This window comes from Esox lucius, chromosome 13 (genome assembly GCF_011004845.1).
Source record: "Esox lucius isolate fEsoLuc1 chromosome 13, fEsoLuc1.pri, whole genome shotgun sequence".
Lineage (NCBI taxonomy): Eukaryota > Metazoa > Chordata > Actinopteri > Esociformes > Esocidae > Esox > Esox lucius.
This window is the reverse complement of record NC_047581.1, coordinates 19,139,177-19,162,034: the sequence shown is the minus strand read 5'-3', so window position 1 is coordinate 19,162,034 and position 22,858 is coordinate 19,139,177. Positions and strand designations below refer to the sequence as shown.

Sequence of the window (22,858 nt, the reverse complement as noted above, 5' to 3'; positions counted from 1 at the left end):
ATGTGACTCAAAGAGCTATTTCTTGCAATAAATACTCTGTCCAATAGATGGCGATGTATTTACACATTGAACCCCCATGTAATAATCTACCTTCTGTAACTCTGGTAAGCATTTAGCAATGGTCGGTCTATAGGAAATTATATATAATAAAGGAAAATATTATGGCAGTTGTATCCACATAGTGCCTCTAACGACTCGAGTTGTAGAAGACCAGTGAGAATTTAATGTAGCTTATAACACAGAAAGTATGCAACTATATGTGTGACTCATTTCAGGGAATGAAGGTACCCAGTCCAGCAGGCTGGTTGAGCATCCTGGTTGAACATATCGTTTTTATGTTTGTGTGATGACCGAAGTCTTGGCTTTTTACATTTCTTATTGAAAGTGTTTAACCTACTTTAAGTGTCTTAATGTCAGTCAATTCATTTAAGTTTTAAGAATAATTTTTAACCAAGAAATCAACACACCCAAAGTACTAGGCTAGAATCAGGTAAGAGAGCACTTAAAATGCAGGGGTCTCCTTCCCCGGGTACCAAGGGCTTATTACGATGATAGGAACCCACGCACCGCTCATAGAGTGTGTGGATCGGCTCCTATCGACGGTGTTATAAGTAACTGGGAAGAGCCCCCTTCGCAAACCTTTTTTTGTGTGGAGTTGTGACATGGCTTGCATGCGCATTGAACGGTTTGCGGTTGATTCCAAGTAGGCTACAGTATAAATTTAGACCGCATCATTCCGTGACATCTTCTTCCGAGAGAGGGCTGGAATCTCAGGTAGGCTTGCTACGGCTTTATAACGGTCTGCATGTGTTGTTAGTAGGCTAGACAGTAGGCTGTACGTATTGCAGTTCTGGGTGCTTTAATTACAGATTTATTTGATCAAAATTCAGTTTCCTGAACAAGGAGCATATTTCAAGAGGGCAGGCTTCTCAGTCTTCTCAGTCACAGCCTCCCCTTCCCATATGATGAAACAATTAAAAAGCGCTGCGCATCATTTCATCTGAGTGATCTCATTGAACATTGATGGTAATTTGAAAATGATAAAATTTTATTGCAAAACCTACGTTACATCCAATAAGATTTAATCTTTATATTAAGAGTCAATGGAACAGAGTTGTATCTACATTTTTTTTGAAGATGACCAAGTGCACAGACACATTTTCTGTTGTTGGTGTAAAGCTGTAATGAGTGAAGATACTTGAAAACCAGTATGCTATGCAAACACCCTAGGCTGAATAAACAGTAAGCTTTACTGACGTCATTTTATCTTTAGTATATAATGCTTATATAAAACATAAGGTACACTTCTCTTGTAAAATACAGCATATTATGTTTTGCTGACTAACTGCTGTAGGCTTATGATTACTTGCCATTGATCTTTTTAATCCATTTCATTCATGAAAAATGTGTGGCTCATTAATACCAATTGATAATGGTAATGCTTTGTGCCGCCTCCATTCCTTCATCAACGTCGCTACACAGCCCTATGCAGTGAGTGACTCTTTACAATGAGACTGGTGGCAGACTACACCTCATTCGCTCAGGTCTGGATGCTTCCTTATTGCAGTTACGTTGTGGGAGGACTTGGTAAGTCATTTGGGAGATGCTGTGGGTGCAATAAGCTTCTCTGGGCGTTGCTGCAGTATTTGTGTGAAACATATTAGTGCATGTTGTGCCTCCACTCCACAGACTTGATTGAAAACTGGGATTTTTAAGGCTTGTGTTTTCCTGTTGGTTGTTCCATTGTTAGTCTGATTATGCTGGGTTGGTGATGTCTCAATATCCTCCCCAAGGTGCATTGAGAATGGGGGTTGGGATGATGGGCCAGGGGTTTATGACAATACTCCCCAATACCACCATCACCCACTCTAGTCATAGTCTACAACTGTGGGGACTACATGGGGGAGGGGGAAATAAGAATGAACAAACATCTTGGGATATCTGCAGCCGCCTCCTTTCATATGATCAACCACTGTAGCAATTGGTCGACACCCTTTCGCTCGCTCTCTCTTCTCACTCTTTCTCTCTCACTCTGCTTTTCTCTCTAGTCTCTACCACACTCTCCATTAAAGATAATGGAATGGCAAGAGAGGAGAACACATTTGACCATGTCTGTTTTTAAAAAGAGGGAGGACAGTATGATGAGCTTCACACTATAGAGAGAGAGAGAGAGAGAGAGAGAGAGGGAGAGAGAAGAGGGGTGGCCATAAAAGAGGTAGAAAAGCATAGATAGGAAAGAGCAAGATAAGTGCTCTGCAAGCAAACTGCATAATTTAAGGCTGGCAGATACAAGGCTGTACCCATATTCCAGGTTCTTTGGGTTTGTTTTCATAGCTTTCCTCTTAGGCCATCTGCTCTTGGGGGGACTGATTCTTATTCAGTTCTATTTCTAGGACTGCAGAAAAGGGCCATCAGGCTGGGAGATATTATTTAGGTTAAAATGCAGATGGACATTTTCCCCAACACACATGGGCTGAGGATCATAGAGGTACCTGTATTTATTGATGTGTCATTTTTCCAATGCAATTCCTTTTAACACACACACGTTTTGTCGGGGCACTCCAAAAGCTACCAGAGTGATGAAGAGAAGGGCCGTCACCTGGAGGGGGAGGTTTAAAATGAAAACCTCCAAACCTACTCTGGATTGGATTGGTTTGAATCTGTCCGTCTCACATCCCTGTAGAGATGGTTGAGAGCACCCACAGGCTGTCGAATGTGTTGGCCCAAACATTTACAAATGATTACAAACAGAACTTGGAATGCGCCAGTGGTTCACTCCCTTTACCTTTAGCAGCCTAGATAGACCAACCAGAGCTGTGGTGATGGAGAGGACCATTCCTGACCCCACTACATCTCCAAATGGCAGGTCATTAAGACAATTTACTCATCAAGCGGCTTTCCTCAGGGGGTCATTGTAGAGAGATAGTGAGTGTTGAGTGATTCTTCTGAAGCCTATGATCAAGTCTGTCACCAAGCTGTCTCCCATGTAATCAAACTACTAATACTACCTTTTACCTAAAAGCCTTCACTGTCCTTACTTATTTAATGTAGAAGAAATGCTGGCAGACTCCTATAAACTGTTCACCACCGCATCCATGAATCAACTTTGTTACACGTTTAGCAGACGCTCTTATCAAGAGCGACTTGTAGTTTCAACATTCACCTTAAGATAGCGGTGTGAGACATCCACATCACAGTTGTAGTAAGTACAAAGTTATGAATAACACTCAATCTTTGCATGTGGAGTCTTTCTGGAGTATATATTTTACATTCAACGCTCTGTTTGAAAAGGCATATTCCAACCAATCAACACTTCTCATAAAGATCTTCATTTCTGGCAGTCTGTCAATACCTCTTGTTTCAGTGCATCAATGATCTCCTCATGGTTCTTTAGGGTTGCGGATTGGTGATGGAGTTTAGGCTGTTCAATGGGAGGAGTGTGGCCATATTAACACTGTCAAATCCTAACAAGGATCCCTGTCTTATCACAGCACTTCAATGAGAGCTGTACTTAAACAGATTGAAGAGGATAGTCAGGACATAACATTTCACCCCAGGAAGAATGCATTAGGGACCACTCCCGTCCGAATAACTGCATTCTAGATTGTCTTTTGTTGTGTTATTTAAATTTATGTTTTCAAGTTAGTCTCATTCATGGAAACACCTGTTTCTCAAGAGAGACCTGTGGGTGGAGTGTGGTCTTTGTTTGCAAACCGGGATCTGTTTAAAAAAAACAGGAAGACGGTACCTGCTAGTTCCCTGGCAGCACCAGCGCGAAGTGTCAGGTAGCCAACAGCTGAAGTGTGCCAGCTCCTAATTTCCATCAGAACGGCTGGGTGCCTGGCATGAGTTCCACAATTATTCTCAGATAGACAATAGAGACAGGAATATGATTCTACTTTATCCTGGCCTGGACCACATACAAACATACGTAGATCAATGGCTACAGTATATTTTAAGGATGGTGATTAAAAACGAGCCATCAGATTTTGACAAGGGACAGTGAGTCGTCTGATTATGCCTGCCTTCCTGAGACGGAACGAAGAAGTCAGGAATTAAGGAGGAAAATGACTGACGGGCAACACTGAGGTTTAATCTCTGTTCTTTTTCGTACCTCTGGGTATGGCAAGGATGAGTCACCAGATTGTGAGCTGGGAGAAAATGAGGGATGAGGAGCCCATCCTGAAAAAGAATCTGTTGGATGCTGCCTTTATGAATGGAGTCTGCATAATCCTGGCGTTTTCGCGCCATCAGCCAGGACTACAACTGTTCTTTGGCCGACGACCCATGCAACAGAACGTTCGAATTGAACACATTTTTGCTGAAGATGTCTGCAGATTTACATTAGCTTCCATCATAGTAAGAGACCTATACGTGTCTGATGTGTTGTTGTTTGTACAAATGAGAGGATGTACACACAGTTACATACATCTGTTTGCGTACCAGTCCTCTCCGCTCCACTCTGGTCGGTCACAGGAGGATCTTTCCTGTTTGTTACCCAACAGGGCTGGATCTGGATACATGCCTCCCTAGAGGAAGTGGGGGTTGGCTATGAGAGCAAGGGAGGTCCATCCTCTCTATCTGAGAAGAGGTGAAGTTGCCTCACTGTTCCTCACAGATGGCCACGCAGATGGTCTCTGCTTCCCTGTTTATATGACTAAAAGCAGGGCTAGTAATGAATGTGACACGCACTGTAAGTCTTGGACCTGAAGGTCCCCAACCACCCAGCCAAACCAAAGCCACAGCCATCACCAACAGGTGAACCAAACAACTCTGAAAAGAAGCCTCTCTTCTCTTCCATTCTTTCTTAGTGCCAAGCTCTCCTTAATCAAATTTTTTTTCACTCCTGCCCTTTTCCTCCCTTCATCTGCTCTACGTCTGCTCTACGTCTGCCCTACGTCTGCCCTACGTCTGCTCTACGTCTGCCCTACGTCTGCTCTACGTCTGCTCAATATCAGAGAGCTTGCAGATAGACTAATGTATAAATAAAGTTCACACTAAGACCTTAAAAAAATAGACGGAGAGCCTACTACACTAGACTCAGGAGCTGTGGGGGATGGGGGTTGGGAGTAAATAATTAAGAAAGGCTGAGCGATGTTATCGTCCTGCAGTAGAGGGCTACTCGGTGCAGTGTTTTACAATGTTGTCCATGTGTAGGCCTCAGGCTTCCTATCTCAGCATCTCAACCCCTCCCCTAATGGAAAACATACCCTGACAGACAGGGGGACATTTACTTAAATCAATGGCCTTACGGGCCACATCCCTGCATTTGTACGCCGTAGCACTGTTTGATCCCATGTTAGATCTTATAACAGAGGGACTGGAAGTTAAAGGATAGAGGATGACTGAGCCTATTGTGAGTGTGAGCAATTGTTTGAGGAATACACTATGAAATTAATGCGGTATCCAGTCTTCAATGAACCTAAACATAGCACAGTGTTTTACAGTGCAAAGCCTTTATAAAGGCATTCGGCAGAAGTAAATTAACCAACAACAAATACACTTGTATATGTATCTTAAAACCTACTGAAGTGTTAATTTTAAGTTAACATTTGGAATTGTTTAAGATTGAGATAACATGGATCATTTAGCAATTTGTTTTATAACCTATTTAGGTAAAACAATTATCTGAGATTACAGTAAAATGGGCCTTTACCGCTGTTGTGTATAAAAACTAATGGTAACACAGAATCCATTGAGAAACAGCCGGTCCAACAGATAACGGTGGAAGTTTGTTTTGCAGTGCTTGTCTTATATCAGTAGGATTCATTACATACCTTTTCATGAATGCCATAGTTTCGTTCACACAATGTGAAGACAGCAACCCAGCTGAAGTTTTAATGCAGTTTTTCACACAGTTGTGTTCTAATTATCAACTCCATAAGTATGTAGGGACACTGCATCACTTTCATTCACCATTTCTTGCTAAACGTTTAACTAATTTGACACATTTTCAGAAGGTCAAAGGAAATCAAACAACGCAGCTAGTGTAGTGAAGGGGTAAAACCAAATTAAATGTCAAGTGATATAATAATAAAATGAATTGCACAATAAAATAATGTTAGCGATAAACATAACAATGAATAGAAATGGAAAACTACATCTTGGGCCGGAGGGACCTTGTGTCCGGTTTCCTGAATGAGACACACTAGCTAGTAGTGAGTGTCGTTTGAGGGCCTTGAATGAGTCCCATGTTTCTAAATTGATTCTCTCCGCCCCTGTATGAAACGCTATATAATACAGATGCTACTGAGGTGGGAAGAGTTGTGTTAAGATGAAGGAGATGGCGAGGTGAATCACTGTTGCTCTTTTTATTATATTGTAGATACCTTTTGACCCTTAGGGCTTAATAAGACATTGAGAACCATTTATGATGCCTGAAGAAGACTCAAGGGTCAAAACGTTGTATATATAATATAACAAAATCTCTTGGGAGCATTGATAGCGGTGTGTGGTGTTATCCCATTGATTTTTCTGTGAATACTCTTTGATCTCCAGCACCTGCAGAGAATCCCTGGATGTGTTCATGTCTCTCTACGTTTCTCCACACCCTCTCCCTTCTCCTTACTTTCTCTCTTCTGGTAATATTTCTTGGCAGTTTCATAGTTCTGCACGGTTGTTTCTTGCTTCCATCCTCCTGTCCGCGGGCACTGCTGTGGTGAACTGTGCGGATCATTGTCTCAAGCCTTTTCTCTGGCACATTTTGAGAAATGGCACAGAAACTGCCAGCTGCTTCTACAGTACACAACCTGACTGACTCCTCTCATGAATGTTATGAATGAAAGACGAGCTGTTTGACACTCCAACATTGAATGTTGAGCTGAATGCAGTCTGGAGTGCCAACCCTGCATCATGCATACTGCGGATCTTTCAGACCTGCACCTAAGAGTAACCTGTTGAAGGGTACATGAACAGCGTGTAGAGTCCATTCGCCGAAACCATTGATCTGAAGGTCTCTGCTAATGAGATCTGTGCTGCCAGCAATGAGAAAAACCTACTTGAGCTCAGGCGTTTCCTTTCCGCTCAGGGTGACTCGACAGTGTCTATCTGCAGTGTTACAAAGCTTGGTCTGGCCGGGTGCTCCTCCCCCAGGGTCCGTGTGCGGTGTGTCTGAGCCTCCCTCCACCTCCGCCCCCTCCTCTCCCCTGTCTCTCCCCGCCTCACCAGGGTGAACACCCACAGCAGAACAGGAGTGATTCATGTTGTGGGATGCTGGAGGACACCCAGCGAACAGAGACAGCGTTTTCCCGAGTGCACGCCGCGTACACCGTTATGAGTTGTTGTCGTTGTTCCAGGACCTGTTGGGTGACTCGTTCTACAACGAAACCTAACCTCCTGCAAAAGAATCTGTTGGTGCTGTGTACAACCCCACCCCTCCCACCCGCCCCACTCTGCTTCTAGCTGTTTTCTGCAGTGCTCATCTGGAGTTCTGTGGAGTGATGGCTTGCAGCACACTGAAAACAAATGAGATGTATTGATCCCCCCCTCCTTTCTTTCTCACACGTTCTTTACTCTCCCTCTTTTTCTGTCTAACCCCGGCCTCAGTGCCCTGCTGTTATCAGCCCTGGACGGAGGAGCCTCTGTAACTGAGCCAGGCTGCTCATTGACCCTCCCCACGCACCCACCCGTTTCGCGAGGACCCGACCTGTTGCTGGTTGGCTGTTGTTCTGCCTGCTTCGACTCTCATGCACCTACGGACACCCACGTACAGGTATGTTCAGTTCCCTAAACATCGGCTGGTTTCTGTCTTTTCCTGTCAACGTTACTAACGCTCAGTAGTTGAATCACTGTGGATCATAAATATGGGTAGTACTGTCAGAACCGGGGAGAAACATGGTTTATCGATGGTTACTGTAAAAGTTTACGCGGATTACTTAAGTGATTAATAGGAAAACCTTGTTAGAATTGTGATGTGCCATATCTATCTCAGACACTTATATCAGTTAGTAAAATAATTTGTACTGTCTGGTGACAATACACACTGTTGGTATTCAGTACTGTTTAAACTGATGATAATAGTTTGGGGCCCATGTGGAAACACATTGAGATATAAAAAAGTCATCAACCTGCTTGTTTTCAATTATGGCTATTGAGTATACAGTACACAACCCATGCACAGGCTTTACATCAGGCTTCACTTAGAAATGTAATCTTAAAAGGAGAATAATATTGGATCATTCTCCTACAGACCAACACTGCCTACTCCACATTTTCAAAATGAATAGAAATGATACAATTAAAAAATTATGAAAATTGTTGTCTTGTTTGTGTATTTCTTTACACCCAAATATAATTGCCTACTGGGCAGCAAATCAATTTAAAACTTAGACAGGTTTGAATATTGCTGTCCATCAATACCTACCAACCAGATGTATTGATCTGGAGCAACTTTGCCAAAAACAGTTTATCCAGTATGTTTCCTTAGGAGTTGTTTAAGTTTGGTAGAATTTCATTCCAACTGATTCACATCTAAAATGTGATGCTTTCACTGAGCATTAACTCTAGGGTGTGAAGTCATACTCAATGTCTGATATATGGACGGAGGTTGTGTATATCAGTAGGTATTATATGGAAGGAGGTTGTGTATATCAGTAGGTAATATATGGAAGGAGGTTGTATATATCAGTAGGTAATATATGGAAGGAGGTTGTGCATATCAGTAGGTAATATATGGAAGGAGGTTGTGTATATCAGTAGGTATTATATGGAAGGAGGTTGTGTATATCAGTAGGTAATATATGGAAGGAGGTTGTATATATCAGTAGGTAATATATGGAAGGAGGTTGTGCATATCAGTAGGTATTATATGGAAGGAGGTTGTGTATATCAGTAGGTAATATATGGAAGGAGGTTGTATATATTAGTAGGTAATATATGGAAGGAGGTTGTATATATCAGTAGGTAATATATGGAAGGAGGTTGTGCATATCACTATCAATAGACTTCTACTTGCAACCGAATGTACTATGTATGTTGGATTTTTATACAGTATAATTGAAGCCAACAGTACCTACTGCGGAAGGTGGACTTCCACCCAACCCTGGCAAAAAGCCCCTTATGTAACATCAAAGACCACTGTCCTCTGCGTCATTCTAACCAGGGTGTGTGACAATTACTACCTGGTGCTCACAGTAAAAAACACTGAAAATATAAATATAAAATTGTCAAAATATGGAACAGACAATTGACAGACAAAAAATAACGAAGCATAGGAAGCCGGAGAAAGAAAGCGCCCTCTCCTACCCTGACCAGAATGCCCCTTACTACAAAATATACATGCAAGCCTGAGAAAATCCTGCTCACAGTGCAAAACAATCTGCCTTGAAAAGGACCAAATGAATGAATGATACACACAGGAAACAATAGACATTTGCCACCTTAATGTATATTGTCATCCATTTTATTTAAATGTGTTATTGTGGATGTATTGTAATAACCTTGTACTGCATTTGACTGTGTACATCGGTAAACATTTCTAGCTTGTATGTGAAAAAGAAAAATATATTTCATAATGTTAAGCGATGAATTGCCTTAAGACAAGATCATCATCTTAAAGTGATTTAGGACAAAGACTTCCTGACTAAGTTCTTTTTACGTACCATTTAGTATATAGCGTTGAACTCTGTGTGTGTGTTTTTCTGTCAGAGTGTGAAAGTGTAGCAGCCATGACGGACGCAGTGATGGGCGGTAGCTCAGACCGCTGGGTACCCAACGACAGGCAGAGGAACATGCATGCCAAGTAAGGATAAGTGGTGGAACAGCAGGGTACTGGGCACACTACGGGCCATGCTGTATCGCTGGGCACAGCTGCCTGCTGCGGTTAACCCTTCCATGCCTTCCTTATGTACTAACCTCTTCTCTCCTGTCTGCTTCATTTTAATCTCTGCCATGACTGGACTCAGTGATAAGGAACAGTAAGTATTATCTCTGTTTAACTCTTTTTTTCTAGTGGGTCATTGTGTGTTTACAGTGTGTAACTCATATGGTAGTATTTTTATTATATCTTGTATCTTTTATATACAGTACATGATCTCTCTTTCTACTGTATGTCTGAGTGTGATAACCTGGCTAGATACAAATGCATGCATGCAGCATGGATGCTTCAGCCCCAGACAGTTTGCCTATGTGGTTGTCAGGGGTAACTGGACCAACCAGGCTGTTCCTGGTCCCTGTGGCCCGGACCTAACTGATGAGGAGAAGGAGATCATTAATGGTGTGATCGCCCGCGCTGAGAAAATGGAGGCCATGGAGCAGGAGAGAATTGGGTGAGGACTGAGACAATCTCAGCTAATGGGTTTGAGCTCCACTGGACTGCCAAACATCAGTGTTTGTTAAATCTCTGCTCTGCAAAAAAGCCAAACAGGACAATGGGATCACAGACAAGTTATTTAGTCAGTTAAACTTACCATGACGATAAGATTACAGACACGTTATTCAGGCAGTTTTATTTACCATGACAATAGGATTACAGACACATTATTTAGTCAATTTGATTTGCCATGATGATAGGATTACAGACACATTATTTAGACAGTTCGATTTACCATGCTGATAGGATTACAGACACATTATTTAGACAGTTCGATTTACCATGCTGATAGGATTACAGACACATTATTTAGACAGTTTGATTTACCATGCTGATAGGATTACAGACACATTATTTAGACAGTTTGATTTACCATGCTGATAGGATTACAGACACATTATTTAGACAGTTTGATTTACCATGCTGATAGGATTAGACAGATTATTTAGTCAATAAGATATACCATGATTATAGGATTACAGACAGATTATTTAGTCAATTAGATATACCATGATGGTAGGATTACAGACACATTATTTAGTCAGTTGTATTTACCACAACAATAGGATTACAGAGATGTTATTTAGACTGTTGATTTAAAATGAAGATAGATGGGATTACAGACACATTTTAGTCAGTTAGATTTACCATGACAATATGATTACAGACACGTTATTCAGACAGTTCGACTTGCCTCATTTGCCCAACTGAGACTGGATGTCCCAGTGGTAACTGTATGGATGTCCCAGTGGTAACTGTATGGATGTCCCCAAAGTAACTGTATGGATGTCCCCGTGGTAACTGTATGGATGTCCCCGTGGTAACTGTATGGATGTCCCCGTGGTAACTGTATGGATGTCCCCATGGTAACTGTATGGATGTCCCCGTGGTAACTGTATGGATGTCCCAGTGGTAACTGTATGGATGTCCCAGTGGTAACTGTATGGATGTCCCAGTGGTAACTGTATGGATGTCCCAGTGGTAACTGTATGTAATGACAGTTGTCCTGCTGCAGGCGTCTGGTGAACCGCCTGGACGACATGAAGAAGACAGTGTGTGGAGACGGGGTGAACCGCTGTCTGTTGTGTGGGGAACAGCTGGGGGTGCCAGGAGTCAGCTCAGTGGTGTGTGAGGACTGTAAAAAGGTATGTTACAGCATAGGGGTCGAAAAAGACTGCCATTTGGCACTTTCCTAGACGGCAAAGACACTTGGCTTTTGCCTACGTGCGGTCTATCATGGACCATGTTTGGCCACGGTAGACCTTCGAAGTGTTTGCTTCTCTAATGTATCTGTGAAACTGTTCATAACCCCATGTCTCCTCTCCTGAAGCACATGTGCACCAAGTGTGGAGTCCAGAGTGGCAGCCGGCCGCGCGCCGTCTGGCTCTGTAAGATCTGCAGTGAACAGCGGGAGGTGAGTGTTTCAGCCGGGGAGGATAGGGTGACAGGGACATGTGACGGCACGACACACCTCACAATCACTGAGAAGACGCGTTGGGTGCAAGATGGAAAGGGATGATGAACCTTTATTAAAGCTTTCACGACACACGCGCATTCTTGAATTGAGCCCGGGAAGACTGGCTGTAGCTAAATAAACACAAAAATATTCTTCATAATTTCTTAGGTGTGGAAGAGATCTGGTGCCTGGTTCTTTAAAGGTTTTCCCAAGCAGTTCCTGCCCTCACCCATGCCCATCTCCAGAGGGTCAAGCAATCAAGAGGCCTCTGAGCCCAGGGCTTCAGCTGGTCAGGCCCGGCCACAGGCCAGAGGTAAGCAGCCCAGATTGTTTGAGGTTGATTGCTTTCTTGGCTTGAGAGAGTGGTAAGCCAGATATAAAAATGGTCTGTTTTCATCAACTGGCCAAGCAGAATTAAACACAATGAACTAATTATAGCTGAATGGGAAATTGTGTGAATCTGAACTCAATACCACAATTTTAAATTAGTTATTAAAGAGAAAGCAACAGAGCGCCTGGATAGTATCTACAAATGGTTTGACCTTTTGTTTTCTTCTTCATTGATGATTTTGATTATTTACAACCAATTTAGTACATTATTCTCTAAATTTAGAGCCTGAACGTGTACCATGTTGGATATGACTAAAGTCTGATTTAAAATATTACAGATAACAGAGTAGAAGTAATACACTGTAAGGATTAGAAAGACTAGTGTCCTATGTTGCCAGTATCCCAGGTCCAGGGCAGAGCCAGGGTCCTAACACTGCCCAGTAAGGACCAGGTAATCATACACTCAACCCCAGTGTTACTTCAAACAAACCTAATCATGATCGCAACCAAACTCACAACCTCTCAAAATCACAATTTCCAGTTTCATTAGAATCAATACTGGGACCTCCCACTGTCTCCCTGTCCCTCCTAACAATTATTGAATTGCTTAATTTGGAATAATTACCTGAACATTCCAGAATGCGTTTCCCAGACTGAGCATGACCACCTCCTCTCAGAGAGTCTGAGGGTGGGTGGGGTGTGTGGGACAGTAGGGCGCAAATGCTGGTGTAAGCCTGATACGTCCCGGGGCTTTGGCATCATAGGTGACACGTAATCTGTTCCAGCTTGCGGCAGTGTCATTGGAGTAAGATATCCAAAGTTGAGGGGAAATGGTAGAGAAACACCCAGGCGTTGTGTTGGGATCCGTGTTTCCTACCGTAGCTTGTTGCGCTGTGTGTAGGTCCACGGCGGTACTCTGGAGAGCCTGCAACATCAAAAGGATTCATAGACACCAGGGAGCATGATAACGGCCACTACAGCACAGACGTGGCGATACGCATATGTGTGCGCACGTTTGCTCATGCGTGTATGTTCTGCAGGACCAGAGGCACAGGGCCGTGCTGGCAAACCACATGTGGCCCATAAGCCAGTGGAGGCTAGCATGGTAACTGGCGGGGGTGGGCCTGGCTACACTGAGGGAGGTGCCCAGGACAGCCCAGTGTTGGCGCAGAAGGCCGCTCCAGTCCAGAGTTCCAGGATGCCTCAAGCAGCGGCGGCCCAGCAGGGTAGGGCAAGGCTGGACCCGCATCACAAGGCCAGCCCTGACACACAGCCATCATTCACAGAGTAGGGAAACATACTGTGTCCAACAGTGTGTTACAGAACCCTCTAATCATTATCACGTATGTGGTTGCTGCTCCACCAGAGATAGATGGAGGTGGCCACTCCGCTACCGCTGCTCCGATGGAGGAGAGAGCACCTCCTGCAGCGCGGGAGGAGAGGAGACAGCCCGCCGCCTACAGCTCTCCTGCCCGTCAACAAGCACCCCCTCCCGAGGAGGAGGAGGATGCTAACAGCTATGACTCGGATGAGGCCAGTAAGTGGCCAGCTGTGCATACCCGTCCTTTCAGCTCTGCCCATTGTTTGATGCCACCCTACCCATGGCCTCAGTGATCTCTCTATGACCTCCTGGCTCATGAGTCAATACATCTATTTGTATTTCAATTTGTTTACGTAATCATCCAGCATACACATTTATCCAGTTGTTGTGACATCTCCATGTTTGAGCACCTAGGGACAGTTCTTGTCCCGAACTAGGCTTCATCCATGTCCACGAGACTAGGCTTCATCCATGTCCATGAGACTAGGCTTCATCTATGTCCACGAGGCTTCATCCATGTCCATGAGACTAGGCTTCATCCATGTCCATGAGACTAGGCTTCATCCATGTCCACAAGACTAGGCTTCATCCATGTCCATGTGACTAGGCTTCATCCATGTCCATGAGACTAGGCTTCATTCATGTCTTCGAGACTAGGCTTCATCCATGTCTACGAGACTAGGCTTCATCCATATCCATGAGACCTGCCAGAAGTATTTTGAATCTGTGTCTTTAGGGCTCTAAGTATTAATAATCTAATAATACTATCAATCAGCATGTATGCTTCTATTAGAATTCATGGCCTTCAGAAAGTATTCTGATCCTTTCCCTTTCTCATCATTTTGTTGTGTTATACACTTAACTGATAATTTATTAAATATTTTTGTTGCCATGAATGTACACACAGCACCACATAATGACAAAGTGAAAACTGTTTTATTTATTATTTTTGCTAATTTATTCAAAATGAAAGAAAATATCTCATGTATATAATTGTTTGGACCCTTTTCTATGATACTCCAAATTTCAGATACACTCTTCGTCCTTTGATCATTTTGTGAAATGTCTTGATTGGAAGCCACCTGTGGTAAATAACACATAATCAATATGAAAAAACAATATAAAAAACCACACCATGAAATCCAAGCAACACTGTGTAGACTTCCGCAACTGAAATTCTGTCGAAGCAGAAAAAAAAAAAAGCATTGAAAGGTCCAGGGAGCACAGTCAGCTCCATCAATGTGAAATGGAAGAAGTTTGGAACCACCAGAGCTGATGATCCAGCCAAACTAAATAACTGGGTAAGATGAGCTTTGGTCAGGGAGCTAAAAAAGAACCCAATGGACACTCTAACACAGCTTCATAATTTCTCTGCAGAGATGGGAGAACCTGCCAGAAGACCCACCATTTCTGCATTACTTCATCAATCAGACCTTTATTGTAGTGGCTAGACAGAAGCCACTCCTGGTTAAAGGCACTGTAAGCTTCTCTGGATATGAGTATCGGCTAAATGACTAAAATGTAAATGTAACAATGACTGTGCAGGCCACTCAAGTAAAAAGGTCAGGTTTGACCGTTGCCAGTTAATTTATTTCACAATGTTGGCGACTGTGTGCCCACTGGAGACACTTCTACTTCCTTTTGATGACAAAAGTGAAACCTGCTGTGGTTGTCTGTCAACACCCCATCTCTGAAGAGCTGAAAAGTAATGCTTTCTGACATGCTGTTCTGCACACAACAACTCTGTTATTCTCCTGTTTGGGGCCCGACAATTAGCTTGCATGATTCTTCCCACCCACCTCTGATTTCTCTCATCCACATGCTTTTTTTGTCCACAGGAAAGTCGCTTGCCAACCCAGCATGGACTAGCTGGTTGTGTTGGCAGACTAGCTTTCTTTGTGTTTCTGCTGGTGACAAGCTGTTGCTGTGTTTTTTTTTTGGTGACCAGTCTTTGCTGATTTTTAGAGACTGTTGACCTGCATAAACAAAGCCAAAATGAAACAAGCCATCACATCACATTTTCCTGCCTTGGAAACCATGTTCATTCTTAATGGAATCCAACCAGAGTGGATTCCCATAGTTATGGATCCAAACAGGTGCCAGGGTTAGACAGATTAATTAATGAGACTAAACCAGGGGTGTCAAACAAATAGCCCCAACTGAAACGTCAATGCTGTTTTACAGCAGGTAGGCTACAAAACAATATTTGGGATACGAGAGCGATGATGTGATTTCGATTTCCCTTGTGTTTCAATAGTTCCCTAATGTAATATATAAAAATGACAGAAATAGCAGGACATTCATTGGTTCTTTTCCTCTATGGAGTTGGCAAAGCTGCTACAACAGTCAGGTTGGGTGGTGCAGAATGTTCTCAATAGCTCAACTAACTAGATCATTGTTCCCAAATGTATTTTTATGTGTCCTGGTTCTGTGGGCGCAATGGTACCAAGGGTTGGTAGTATAGGATTTTCTGCATCTAGTTACTGTAGATGACATTGTTTCATATCAGTTACATTTAAGCATTGTCTTTCTAATCAAATATGATCTTTCCTTGTCTAAGTGTTTTCTGTTTTCCTTCCATTAGATATTATGCATAATGTGGCCTAGGTTCATCCAGTGGTTTGGACCACTTCCTGCAGTGCACATGGGCAGCTGCAGTAGGAATTTGAACCTTACACACTTCCCTTTAACCAAAATCTTTAAGATTTTCTACTAACATATCCAAAAAGGTGTAACTAATTGAAAATATAATTTGTATATATAACCGATGGTGCAAATTGCCAGGGATGTCTGAAGTTGTAGTCAAAGAGATTTCACTGCTGTGTAGCCCTAGAGCTGCAGGCTTTTAAAGCTAGCCTTCCAACCATTACTCAGCAATGTTTTTGTTTAGAGCTGTTTTTGGAATCAATTCCCTTGTGAGTCATATTATTTTATTTTTTATTACTCTTACAATCTGCTTCTGTTTATGGAATCTTCCTCCTCTAATATGTGGATGGATGCTCTAATATGTGGATGGATGCTCTAATATGTGGATGGATGCTCTAATATGTGGATGGATGCTCTAATATGTGGATGGATGCTCTAATATGTGGATGGATGCATAACATATTTAATGTTATATGCTGCAAATTTACAGTTCAGTTATGTCATTTTCTATACTTTACATTTGATTTCCAGATATTTGGTCTGTCCTCTAGCATGAAGCCTTCATGTTTAACGATTCTCTGACAATGTGTCATAGTCTTTCTTTACCACCCAATGCCATTCCACATGTACTTGTTGTTTCAGTGCAGCGCAGAAAACCTGCCTTTGCCTGATCTAATGACTGTCCTGGTTGTGTTTCAGCCACTCTTGGTGCACTGGAGTTCAGCTTGCTTTACGAGCAGGAGAACAACAGCCTCCACTGCAGCATCCTGAAAGCCAAGGTACGACACGCGGTCACTCACTCCAGGGCAACCACACTAAAGTGGTATGTGTCAAAACGCTGCTGCCACACAGTCTGTGTTTTCTTCCCTCAGGGACTGAAGCCCATGGACTCCAATGGACTGGCAGATCCCTACGTCAAACTGCATCTGCTGCCAGGAGCCAGTAAGGTGAAGGAGATTTACCTTCCTTAGTTTTTTACCTGGGAGTTTTCTGGGGTGTGTACCAGCGTAAAGAGAAAAACTGAATGACGTCCGTATGCGTGCCCATTAGGGCAAGCCTGCCACCTTGTGGCAGACCAGTTTCCCATCGCACTTTTCACACCAAGGGTAGTGAAGCAGAGTCAATTGTGTTTCTTGTCTTGACCTCTTTTACTGTCGTTTTTCTACAGTCCAACAAGCTACGAACCAAGACCCTGAGAAACACCCGTAACCCTGTGTGGAATGAGACTCTGGTCTATCACGGACTTACAGACGAGGACATGCAGCGCAAGACTCTAAGGTGGATAACGTGAATGGAGATTCATAACCCAGGCTTCTTCACTAAACATCAAGATAATACAACACTTTTCAATTCCAGTATATTCTGTTTTTCTCATGGCATTATCTAAGCGGGCCAAATATGCCATTATTTCCCATCAGTACAGTAGTGTGTTTCCACCAAACTGACTATGCAGATAAAAAGCAATGCGTGATGACATTGCACTCAAAGGCTGCTTCATACTTACGTTGCATGCATGTAACCAATACAAATATTAAGTCATATGTGTTACTATTGTGTTTTCAGCTGTAGACAGAATTGTTTCATTGAATTATAATAGTGCCTGCTCTCATCCTCATCCTGCCAACAGCGCAAACACTGGGTACAGTTTGTAAGGCTTAGTGAGATTATCAATTTCAGCATGGTAGGACATTAATCTGTGTGGCATGTATATACTCTTTTCTATCAGAAATGTGTAGTAACTTACCTCGTCTTCCCAATTAATGTCCTTTTACAAGCTACAAAGCTCCAGTATCCATTATTGTTGAACACTGATGTTGTAGAAGCTAAATTGTGTAATTCAAAACGTTATCTCGAATGTTGTAATTCAAGTTGAGTCAAGACAATATTTTCCTGCATACACATATGTTGGAGAGTGTGGTTCACTGTTAGCTGGTTTCTAGCAAACAAAATTATTCTTCTAACTTAATTTAACTAATGTTAAATGAAAAGAATGAGAGAATGTTACCAACAGGTGTCCAACGAGGTTGGCCCTGTAGCAAAAGGACTAAAATGTTTTTACTTCACAAGATTTTATTTATGTTATGATCCAAAATCACTGATGTCCTCTCTGGGTTCTCTCTGGGTTCATGCAGGATCTCAGTGTGTGATGAGGACAAATTTGGACATAATGAGTTTATTGGAGAAACCCGTGTCGCTCTAAAGAAACTGAAAATCAACCAGAAGAAAAACTTCAACGTTTGTCTAGAGAGAGTTGTCCCCGTGAGTTGTGCTTCATTACGCTAATCACATCAAATACAAGTGATAGGTTTGAATTTCTGATCGGACATAACTCATACCAATATCTGTCCACAGACGAAGAAGACTGCGACAGCTGGAGCTGCTCGAGGCATTTCGCTCTACGAGGACGAGGTATTGATTCATGACCTGCATGTACAGGCATGTGGACCCACAGCCTATGTGACGGGAATAAAAGAATGTATCAGCCCTTCTATCTTTCTCTCACACACTCACTCACCCCTCTCCTCTCCATCTCATATCTCAGGTTGGGAAGGAGGGTGGCGATGTGGAGGAGCGTGGTCGTATCCTGATCTCCCTGATGTACAGCACCCCTCAGAACCGCCTGATCGTGGGGGTGGTTCGCTGCGTTCACTTGGCTGCCATGGACGCCAACGGATACTCTGACCCATTTGTGGAAATGTCAGTGTCTGTTTCATTGCAATTCCTATCGCGAGGGATTACATATTCTTTTATGAGGCTTCTGGTTTTCACTCAAAATCAACACAAATTGAATTATGTCAAAGTGATTTATTGGCACAGCAGAACATATCTGTACTGCCATTTACTTTCCTATCCCAAAATGCAGGATGGCAACTTTTAAGATTGTCTTCCTCATGATTTGTTTAGATGCCTGAAACCTGATATGGGGAAGAAGGCCAAGAACAAAACAAATATCAAGAAGAAGACCCTAAACCCAGAGTATAACGAGGTCAGTCCCCTGTTGGCCCCTTGTAATAATAACACAAGAACGATTTGACATCAGGAATTTGTGCTTTTAACACTGGAATGTCATAACCACACTATTGATTTGGGCATTGATGTAAATGATAGTGACTGGACGTTGTGACTGGGGTGATTTGTCATTTGTTACAGGAATTTAGCTATGACATCAAACACAGCGACCTGGCTAAGAAGACCCTGGACATCTCAGTGTGGGACTATGACATTGGGAAATCCAATGATTATATTGGTAAGATCCAAATGAGGTCTGCTTGTTATCTACCATAACTGTTCCATCTGTTGTTCCTGCCCTCACCTCCCTCTGTCCCTCCCTCCTGGTCTGCTCTAGGTGGTTGCCAGCTTGGAATCACAGCCAAAGGGGAGCGGCTGAAGCACTGGTACGAGTGCCTGAAGAACAAAGACAAGAAGATAGAGCGCTGGCACACTCTGTTAGCAACTAACTCTAACAGCAACTAACCTTTGCCCTGCATGAGCTGCCCCCCCCCTCACACCTTTTATTCAACCCCCTCTCTCTCCTCTCAGTGTCTGCCCCCCTACACAAAAAAAAGAAAAGCATTGTTGTGTTTTTATTGTACTTCCAGGTAGTCTTTTTCCCTGCGTTATTTCCTGCCCTCAACCTCACATGCACCTTTCCCATACTCCCTTGTTGTCCCAGGTGTTGGCTTTCTCATATATTTCCCAATTTTCTGAGACGTGTCTGTCAAGGGGACATGCCTGAAGGCTAAACAGAGTATACTTTAAAATTTCTCTTCAAAATCAATGGAGGGATTTAATTTAAGGCAAAAATACAGAAGACACATTTGATGTTCGACATTGCAGTATACAGTTGCATTGAGAAGATCATGCTTGTTAATGTACTGTATATAAACTTGACTCTTAAGTAAATATTTAAAATGCACTAGTACAAAAGACAATGACGCAATGGGTAATGGCATTCTATGTGGTAACTATGAAGACAAGTTGTTCATAAATCTTAATTTATTGTAAAATACCCCATGCAGTACGACTTGTAGGAGCATGCAGAACCACATGAAAAAACACACAGCTGCACTTCTAAAAGTAACTAGTTCATTTGATATCATATTATGTAATTCTCACAAAGAAGGTTTACATGTTGATAAACTGAGGATAAAAATAATCTGGACTATGGGAAAGGACATGATTCACATATCAACTGACTAGCATTTTGTTTGGAGACTATCTTTATCGTTTTTCGTCATAACACTCCTGGTTGAAGGGAATGGGATCACTCTCTGTACGGTTTTCACGTTTATTCCTTATTTGTATTTGTGGAGGTGACTTAAAATGGTTAAAATTGTGACTTTTTATGAGAATGTTTGCACTGAAAAGTTGACCGTCTGCTTCAGTTCTTTGTTTATGGTGACAAGAGAGAGGAGACAGGAAAACATAATACTTTCCTGGCTAGTAGGTTTACACGGTTTACACTGGCAGTTTACTGAGGTTTTCTACTGGCTGACATTTTCTACATTGAATGCATATGATCAGATTTTTCACTGACTCTTAAAGCCTGCTACACCTTAGACACACTAAATAAAATAACACAGTTAAGGCTATATCCTAGGTAAATGTGCTGCTCAACTTGAATGCACTGTGCTTGTGACCCTAGTGTTTTCTCTGCCTGGACCAAGCACACATCTGTACCCTCTGCCCCTTCATATGCACCTAATTTACCCACACTGGGCCCATCCCCTTTCTTCCCCATCTTCTTCTGCAGCTCCAAACACAAAAAGCTTTGACATGTGGCTGTTGATCAATTACCGTAAATCAAGGAAAGCACACCGTAACAATGGAATGACCTCAATTTATACAGCTGTTTGCAAGTTTCTCAACAACAACAAAAAAAAACACTATGCATGAGATGTCTTGTGGTTCATGATATATACATTGATTTAAAAATATATATATAATTCTATTACAATTTTATTACTTGCGTCTCTAACCATTATTCCAAAGACTGTCTTTAAACACTGAGGCCACAGATACATATATTATTTAATGTTGAAAATATCAAGACCTCTATTGTTCTCATTAGGCTACCAATATATTATAAATTATTCGATCTACCAGGCTATTTTGGAGCATCTTTAGATTGACATTTTGACAGGGGTGAGAGTACAGCTACGACCCCGTACACATTGCTCAGATGATGCTCACAGGGCTGATTATTATGAGTGAGCAGTTCAGAACATTAACAAAATCTCTGCAACCAGTTCCTGAAGGAAAAAACTACTGGAGATTAATCTCATACACTGAGTTATGCATTTTCACCAAGTGCTCTGCCTCCTTTGAATGGTAAAACCAGGGGCTCCTTAGGGTCTTGAGAGCCTCTGAACTTTATCGTCTTGCTGCCCTCACATGGCCACAATTTCAACATGACTTTGTTGCCTGTTTTACTGATTTACTGATCCTACAGTACTGCTGTAGCCTACCTGTTTTGTTTTGTAACCTTTATTGGTTTATATCTTCTATTCTGGATAGCGATCTGTAAGTCTGTAGAAGATATAACTTTATTTCTCCATTTTGTTCTGCCAACTGTATTGTTTTTATTATTTAAATGTAAATATGTAGTGCATGCACTGGAAATTAAATGCATATAAATATCTATGTATGTTTGCAAATGAGTTTGCATGGAAAGATTTTACATGAGTTAGGTTTACACAGATGAATAAAAGCTAAGGAAAACCGCAAAACTATCATGTGTGCAGTCTAGTCTTTGTCATGTGTATGCTGCGGTTGTTAATAATGACTAGTGGATACTAAAATGAGTCAAGTGCATTGGCTGCAGACTAGTTATCTACTGGATTCTACTTGTAAGTAAATAAACGCTGGGCTTGTAGGGGATCGCTCCTACCCCAAAGTGTCTGTTCAGTCAAGGGTTGTGTTTGAATTTTAATGTATTTTATCTGCAATATGACTTGAATTCAAAAATACTTTATTTGGTGATTTCATTATAAAGAACCAAAATATAGACGGCAATTAAATAAAAATATAAAATGGGAACGATGGATTGGCTCCATGGAAGGATTAAAATATTTATTAAAAAGAGTGTGTGTTGGAAACTTGCTCTTGATTGAGTGTGTTTTCGTCATACAAATCTGCATGTCACTTAGCTTTTTTTGGTGGATCTTCTTTTAATATCTATATAATAAGAATCAGTCGTTGGGGTATATAGCTGTATTAAAAATGGGTAAAAGTTGACATGGTTATAATTCAATGGCGTTAAAATGTAAAGCTCCGGAAAATGTAATAGCCTATATGAAACCAATGAGAGGGGCGTGTTAGAGAAACAGGAAGGTTTTTGTTGTTCCTGTTTAAATCACGATTTGGATGTATTTTCTGTCAAATCATAAACTTCCAACCCAGAACAGCCATCGTCTTTGTGGTCATTGTTTGTGTAGGTATTTGGGCAGTGGCTATATGACTTAATGACACAGTTTTGGACTGTCCGTATTTTGAATTGTTCTATTCTCATCCGGGCCCAGCAAAAATACATTTCCCATCAAGGTATATTTATAATCTCTATTGACTCTATTACCATCAATCAATCAATCAAAATTTATTTATAAAGCGCTTTTTACAACAGCAGTTGTCACAAAGTGCTTTACAGAGACACCCGGCCTTAAACCCCAAGGAGCAAACAACAGCAGTGTTGAATTTCAGTGGCTAGGAAAAACTCCCTAAGAAGGTCGAATTTTAGGAAGAAACCTAGAGAGGACCCAGGCTCAGAGGGGTGACCAGCCCTCTTCTGGCTGTGCCG

At 42.0% G+C, this 22,858-nt stretch overlaps 1 protein-coding gene across 1 annotated transcript; it reads left to right on the top strand.

Moving 5' to 3' along the window:
- Positions 1–552: 552 nt before the first annotated feature.
- LOC105026091 (rabphilin-3A) lies at positions 553–21,794 on the top strand. Its single transcript, XM_010897304.3, has 19 exons — positions 553–774; positions 7,546–7,711; positions 9,646–9,739; positions 9,903–9,914; positions 10,137–10,265; positions 11,325–11,454; positions 11,640–11,723; positions 11,934–12,078; positions 13,136–13,321; positions 13,462–13,632; positions 16,762–16,841; positions 16,935–17,009; positions 17,231–17,340; positions 18,195–18,321; positions 18,415–18,471; positions 18,605–18,759; positions 18,967–19,048; positions 19,213–19,309; positions 19,409–21,794. The coding sequence occupies exons 3-19, from the start codon at positions 9,666–9,668 to the stop codon at positions 19,534–19,536; spliced, it is 1,842 nt and encodes a 613-aa protein (XP_010895606.2). The 5' UTR covers positions 553–774; positions 7,546–7,711; positions 9,646–9,665; the 3' UTR covers positions 19,537–21,794.
- The last annotated feature ends 1,064 nt before the right edge of the window (positions 21,795–22,858 follow it).